Genomic DNA, 7,625 nt, shown 5'->3' with positions numbered 1-7,625 from the left:
ATAACGATGCTATCACGACACGCTGCCCTCGATAACGATGCTATCACGACACGCTGCCCTCGATAACGATGCTATCACGACACGCTGCCCTCGATAACGATGCTATCACGACACGCTGCCCTCGATAACGATGCTATCACGACACGCTGCCCTCGATAACGATGCTATCACGACACGCTGCCCACGATAACGATGCTATCACGACACGCTGCCCTCGATAACGATGCTATCACGACACGCTGCCCTCGATAACGATGCTATCACGACACGCTGCCCTCGATAACGATGCTATCACGACACGCTGCCCACGATAACGATGCTATCACGACACGCTGCCCTCGATAACGATGCTATCACGACACGCTGCCCACGATAACGATGCTATCACGACACGCTGCCCTCGATAACGATGTTATCACGATATATATTATATATGTGGTGGCGTGTGCGGTGGCGTGTCACTGACCTCTCCTGCAGGAAGGAGCAGCAGGCGTCTTTAACGTTCTGCAGCTGCAGGAAGCTGGAGCCAATCAGAAGAGACTGGACGTTCTGCTGGTCGATGGCAACATGGCCGCTGTACGCAAAGTTGATCAGAGCCTCCAGAGCACTGCAGGGAGACAGAGACTGGTTACACTGGTTACACTGGTTACACTGGTTAGACTGGAGTCAGACTGGTTAGACTGGTCAGACTGGTTATACTGGTCAGACTGGTTAAACTGGAGTCAGACTGGTTAAACTGGTTACACTGTTCAGACTGGTTAAACTGGAGTCAGACTGGTCAGACTGGTTAGACTGGCTAGACTGGCTAAACTGGCTAGACTGGTTAAACTGGAGTCAGACTGGTTACACTGGTCAGACTGGTTAAACTGGAGTCAGACTGGTTACACTGGTTAGACTGGTTAGACTGGCTAGACTGGTTAGACTGGTTAAACTGGAGTCAGACTGGTTAAACTGGAGTCAAACTGGTTAGACTGGTCAGACTGGTTAGACTGGTTACACTGGTCAGACTGGTTAAACTGGAGTCAGACTGGTTAAACTGGTCTTACCTGGGGTCCATGCCCTGCATCAGGATCTCGTCCTGTTTACACTCCACCATGTCGTTGGTGAACATGGCGTGGAAGTACGGGATGGAGGCGGCCAGCACGATCCGGTGAGCACTGAACTTATGATCCCCGACCTGCACACAGAACCAGACCACATGAACACCCCCAGACCAGAACCAGGACTCTACAGGGTTCCTCCTGCACACAGAACCAGACCACATTAACATCCATGATCCCCAGACCAGGACCCACCAGGACTCTACAGTGTTCCTCCTGTAGAACCAGACCACATTAACATCCATTTAGAAAATAATAAAGTAATACTACATACTTTTACTGTAGTACTACTTTAACTACATTTATGGTATATGTACTAGTACTGCAGTATTTGGTATATGTACTAGTACTGCAGTATTTGGTATATGTACTAGTACTGCAGTATTTGGTATATGTACCAGTACTGCAGTATTTGGTATATGTACTAGTACTGCAGTATTTGGTATATGTACTAGTACTGCAGTATTTGGTATATGTACCAGTACTGCAGTATTTGGTATATGTACCAGTACTGCAGTATTTGGTATATGTACTAGTACTGCAGTATTTGGTATATGTACCAGTACTGCAGTATTTGGTATATGTACCAGTACTGCAGTATTTGGTATATGTACTAGTACTGCAGTATTTGGTATATGTACTAGTACTGCAGTATTTGGTATATGTACCAGTACTGCAGTATTTGGTATATGTACTAGTACTGCAGTATTTGGTATATGTACCAGTACTGCAGTATTTGGTATATGTACCAGTACTGCAGTATTTGGTATATGTACCAGTACTGCAGTATTTGGTATATGTACCAGTACTGCAGTATTTGGTATATGTACTAGTACTGCAGTATTTGGTATATGTACCAGTACTGCAGTATTTGGTATATGTACTAGTACTGCAGTATTTGGTATATGTACCAGTACTGCAGTATTTGGTATATGTACTAGTACTGCAGTATTTGGTATATGTACTAGTACTGCAGTATTTGGTATATGTACCAGTACTGCAGTATTTGGTATATGTACTAGTACTGCAGTATTTGGTATATGTACCAGTACTGCAGTATTTGGTATATGTACCAGTACTGCAGTATTTGGTATATGTACTAGTACTGCAGTATTTGGTATATGTACCAGTACTGCAGTATTTGGTATATGTACCAGTACTGCAGTATTTGGTATATGTACCAGTACTGCAGTATTTGGTATATGTACTAGTACTGCAGTATTTGGTATATGTACTAGTACTGCAGTATTTGGTATATGTACCAGTACTGCAGTATTTGGTATATGTACTAGTACTGCAGTATTTGGTATATGTACTAGTACTGCAGTATTTGGTATATGTACTAGTACTGCAGTATTTGGTATATGTATTAGGACTTGTACAGCTCGTATCCCTCCGCCGCAGCTCAGAGACAGAAAGTAGAGCCGCTCTGCAGTAAAGCCTCTGATCACCATGACAACAGGACGGTCAACCAGCGGCTCTCAGGAGGTCAAAGGTCAACCAGCTGAGTGACGAGCTTTACGCTAGCTGCTAGCATGTTGTTAGCCTCTCCGCTGCTAGCTAGCTAGCTGTTAGCATGCTTACAGCTAACAGTCTCGAACGTCGTCAGTTTTACCTTGAGCGTGACGTCACATAGCTTCCCCTGACGTCGGATCTCCTCCATGACGACATAGCCTCGAGCCGGCAGGTCAGTGACTGAGAAGTGAACTAAATCCTCCTCCTCGATCCGCTCCTCCATCCGCTCCTCACAGAGATCCCCCATCATCACCGCTCCTACCGCCACCGGGAGCAGGAAGCCGCGTCTCCATCCGCCCGCCCCTTCACAATAAAACACCATCTACCAGCAGACAGGAAGCCGCGTCTCCATCCGCCCGCCCCTTCACAATAAAACACCATCTACCGGGAGCAGGAAGCCGCGTCTCCATCCGCCCGCCCCTTCACAATAAAACACCATCTACCAGCAGACAGGAAGCCGCGTCTCCATCCGCCCGCCCCTTCACAATAAAACACCATCTACCGGGAGCAGGAAGCCGCGTCTCCATCCGCCCGCCCCTTCACAATAAAACACCATCTACCAGCAGACAGGAAGCCGCGTCTCCATCCGCCCGCCCCTTCACAATAAAACACCATCTACCACCATCTACCGGGAGCAGGAAGCCGCGTCTCCATCCGCCCGCCCCTTCACAATAAAACACCATCTACCACCATCTACCGGGAGCAGGAAGCCGCGTCTCCATCCGCCCGCCCCTTCACAATAAAACACCATCTACCAGCAGACAGGAAGCCGCGTCTCCATCCGCCCGCCCCTTCACAATAAAACACCATCTACCAGCAGACAGGAAGCTGCGTCTCCATCCGCCCGCCCCTTCACAATAAAACACCATCTACCAGCAGACAGGAAGCTGCGTCTCCATCCGCCCGCCCCTTCACAATAAAACACCATCTACCAGCAGACAGGAAGCCGCGTCTCCATCCGCCCGCCCCTTCACAATAAAACACCATCTACCACCATCTACCGGGAGCAGGAAGCCGCGTCTCCATCCGCCCGCCCCTTCACAATAAAACACCATCTACCAGCAGACAGGAAGCCGCGTCTCCATCCGCCCGCCCCTTCACAATAAAACACCATCTACCGGGAGCAGGAAGCCGCGTCTCCATCCGCCCGCCCCTTCACAATAAAACACCATCTACCAGCAGACAGGAAGCCGCGTCTCCATCCGCCCGCCCCTTCACAATAAAACACCATCTACCGGGAGCAGGAAGCCGCGTCTCCATCCGCCCCCCCCCTTCACAATAAAACACCATCTACCAGCAGACAGGAAGCCGCGTCTCCATCCGCCCGCCCCTTCACAATAAAACACCATCTACCGGGAGCAGGAAGCCGCGTCTCCATCCGCCCGCCCCTTCACAATAAAACACCATCTACCAGCAGACAGGAAGCCGCGTCTCCATCCGCCCGCCCCTTCACAATAAAACACCATCTACCGGGAGCAGGAAGCCGCGTCTCCATCCGCCCGCCCCTTCACAATAAAACACCATCTACCAGCAGACAGGAAGCCGCGTCTCCATCCGCCCGCCCCTTCACAATAAAACACCATCTACCACCATCTACCGGGAGCAGGAAGCAGCGTCTCCATCCGCCCGCCCCTTCACAATAAAACACCATCTACCACCATCTACCGGGAGCAGGAAGCCGCGTCTCCATCCGCCCGCCCCTTCACAATAAAACACCATCTACCAGCAGACAGGAAGCCGCGTCTCCATCCGCCCGCCCCTTCACAATAAAACACCATCTACCAGCAGACAGGAAGCCGCGTCTCCATCCGCCCGCCCCTTCACAATAAAACACCATCTACCAGCAGACAGGAAGCCGCGTCTCCATCCGCCCGCCCCTTCACAATAAAACACCATCTACCAGCAGACAGGAAGCCGCGTCTCCATCCGCCCGCCCCTTCACAATAAAACACCATCTACCACCATCGACCGGGAGCAGGAAGCCGCGTCTCCATCCGCCCGCCCCTTCACAATAAAACACCATCTACCAGCAGACAGGAAGCCGCGTCTCCATCCGCCCGCCCCTTCACAATAAAACACCATCTACCAGCAGACAGGAAGCTGCGTCTCCATCCGCCCGCCCCTTCACAATAAAACACCATCTACCAGCAGACAGGAAGCTGCGTCTCCATCCGCCCGCCCCTTCACAATAAAACACCATCTACCAGCAGACAGGAAGCCGCGTCTCCATCCGCCCGCCCCTTCACAATAAAACACCATCTACCACCATCTACCGGGAGCAGGAAGCCGCGTCTCCATCCGCCCGCCCCTTCACAATAAAACACCATCTACCAGCAGACAGGAAGCCGCGTCTCCATCCGCCCGCCCCTTCACAATAAAACACCATCTACCGGGAGCAGGAAGCCGCGTCTCCATCCGCCCGCCCCTTCACAATAAAACACATCTACCAGCAGACAGGAAGCCGCGTCTCCATCCGCCCGCCCCTTCACAATAAAACACCATCTACCGGGAGCAGGAAGCCGCGTCTCCATCCGCCCGCCCCTTCACAATAAAACACCATCTACCAGCAGACAGGAAGCCGCGTCTCCATCCGCCCGCCCCCTTCACAATAAAACACCATCTATCCACATCTACCGGGAGCAGGAAGCCGCGTCTCCATCCGCCCGCCCCTTCACAATAAAACACCATCTACCACCATCTACCGGGAGCAGGAAGCCGCGTCTCCATCCGCCCGCCCCTTCACAATAAAACACCATCTACCAGCAGACAGGAAGCAGCGTCTCCATCCGCCCGCCCCTTCACAATAAAACACCATCTACCAGCAGACAGGAAGCCGCGTCTCCATCCGCCCGCCCCTTCACAATAAAACACCATCTACCAGCAGACAGGAAGCCGCGTCTCCATCCGCCCGCCCCTTCACAATAAAACACCATCTACCAGCAGACAGGAAGCCGCGTCTCCATCCGCCCGCCCCTTCACAATAAAACACCATCTACCACCATCTACCGGGAGCAGGAAGCCGCGTCTCCATCCGCCCGCCCCTTCACAATAAAACACCATCTACCAGCAGACAGGAAGCCGCGTCTCCATCCGCCCGCCCCTTCACAATAAAACACCATCTACCAGCAGACAGGAAGCCGCGTCTCCATCCGCCCGCCCCTTCACAATAAAACACCATCTACCAGCAGACAGGAAGCTGCGTCTCCATCCGCCCGCCCCTTCACAATAAAACACCATCTACCAGCAGACAGGAAGCCGCGTCTCCATCCGCCCGCCCCTTCACAATAAAACACCATCTACCACCATCTACCGGGAGCAGGAAGCCGCGTCTCCATCCGCCCGCCCCTTCACAATAAAACACCATCTACCAGCAGACAGGAAGCCGCGTCTCCATCCGCCCGCGCCCTTCACAATAAAACACCATCTACCAGCAGACAGGAAGCCGCGTCTCCATCCGCCCGCCCCTTCACAATAAAACACCATCTACCACCATCTACCGCCATCTACCGGGAGCCAGGAAGCCGCGTCTCCATCCGCCCGCCCCTTCACAATAAAACACCATCTACCAGCAGACAGGAAGCCGCGTCTCCATCCGCCCGCCCCTTCACAATAAAACACCATCTACCAGCAGACAGGAAGCTGCGTCTCCATCCGCCCGCCCCTTCACAATAAAACACCATCTACCAGCAGACAGGAAGCCGCGTCTCCATCCGCCCGCCCCTTCACAATAAAACACCATCTACCACCATCTACCGGGAGCAGGAAGCCGCGTCTCCATCCGCCCGCCCCTTCACAATAAAACACCATCTACCAGCAGACAGGAAGCAGCGTCTCCATCCGCCCGCCCCTTCACAATAAAACACCATCTACCAGCAGACAGGAAGCAGCGTCTCCATCCGCCCGCCCCTTCACAATAAAACACCATCTACCACCATCTACCGGGAGCAGGAAGCCGCGTCTCCATCCGCCCGCCCCTTCACAATAAAACACCATCTACCAGCAGACAGGAAGCCGCGTCTCCATCCGCCCGCCCCTTCACAATAAAACACCATCTACCACCATCTACCGCCATCTACCGGGAGCCAGGAAGCCGCGTCTCCATCCGCCCGCCCCTTCACAATAAAACACCATCTACCAGCAGACAGGAAGCCGCGTCTCCATCCGCCCGCCCCTTCACAATAAAACACCATCTACCAGCAGACAGGAAGCCGCGTCTCCATCCGCCCGCCCCTTCACAATAAAACACCATCTACCACCATCTACCGGGAGCAGGAAGCCGCGTCTCCATCCGCCCCGCGCCTTCACAATAAAACACCATCTACCACCATCTACCGCCATCTACTGCGAGCAGGAAGCAGCGTCTCCATCCGCCCGCCCCTTCACAATAAAACACCATCTACCACCATCTACCGGGAGCAGGAAGCCGCGTCTCCATCCGCCCGCCCCTTCACAATAAAACACCATCCACCGGGAGCAGGAAGCCGCGTCTCCATCCGCCCGCCCCTTCACAATAAAACACCATCTACCACCATCTACCGGGAGCAGGAAGCCGCGTCTCCATCCGCCCCGCGCCTTCACAATAAAACACCATCTACCACCATCTACCACCATCTACCGCGAGCAGGAAGCAGCGTCTCCATCCGCCCACCCCTTCACAATAAAACACCATCTACCACCATCTACCGGTAGCAGGAAGCCGCGTCTCCATCCGCCCGCCCCTTCACAATAAAACACCATCCACCGGGAGCAGGAAGCCGCGTCTCCATCCGCCCGCCCCTTCACAATAAAACACCATCTACCACCATCTACCGGGAGCAGGAAGCCGCGTCTCCATCCGCCCCGCCCCTTCACAATAAAACACCATCTACCACCATCTACCAGCAGACAGGAAGCTGCGTCTCCATCCGCCCCGCCCCTTCACAATAAAACACCATCTACCACCATCTACCAGCAGACAGGAAGCAGCGTCTCCATCCGCCCCGCCCCTTCACAATAAAACACCATCTACCA

General features: G+C 53.3%; 1 protein-coding gene across 1 annotated transcript in view; it reads right to left on the bottom strand.

The window, feature by feature from the left end:
• klhl18 (kelch-like family member 18) overlaps positions 1 to 2,920 on the bottom strand; it is an 11,122-nt gene extending 8,202 nt beyond the window's left edge. Inside the window, exons 1-3 of the mRNA XM_037762963.1 lie at positions 2,716 to 2,920; positions 1,047 to 1,177; positions 467 to 607 (exon numbers count right to left, since the gene is read on the bottom strand). Coding sequence (XP_037618891.1) covers positions 467 to 607; positions 1,047 to 1,177; positions 2,716 to 2,865 — 422 coding nt within the window. The 5' untranslated portion in view covers positions 2,866 to 2,920. The remainder of the gene's footprint in view (positions 1 to 466; positions 608 to 1,046; positions 1,178 to 2,715) is intronic.
• Between the last annotated feature and the right edge of the window lie 4,705 nt (positions 2,921 to 7,625).

Source organism: Sebastes umbrosus, unplaced genomic scaffold (assembly GCF_015220745.1).
Source record: "Sebastes umbrosus isolate fSebUmb1 unplaced genomic scaffold, fSebUmb1.pri scaffold_121_arrow_ctg1, whole genome shotgun sequence".
NCBI lineage: Eukaryota > Metazoa > Chordata > Actinopteri > Perciformes > Sebastidae > Sebastes > Sebastes umbrosus.
The sequence above is the reverse complement of the archived record's forward strand: the minus strand, read 5'-3'. Positions and strand labels throughout refer to the sequence as shown.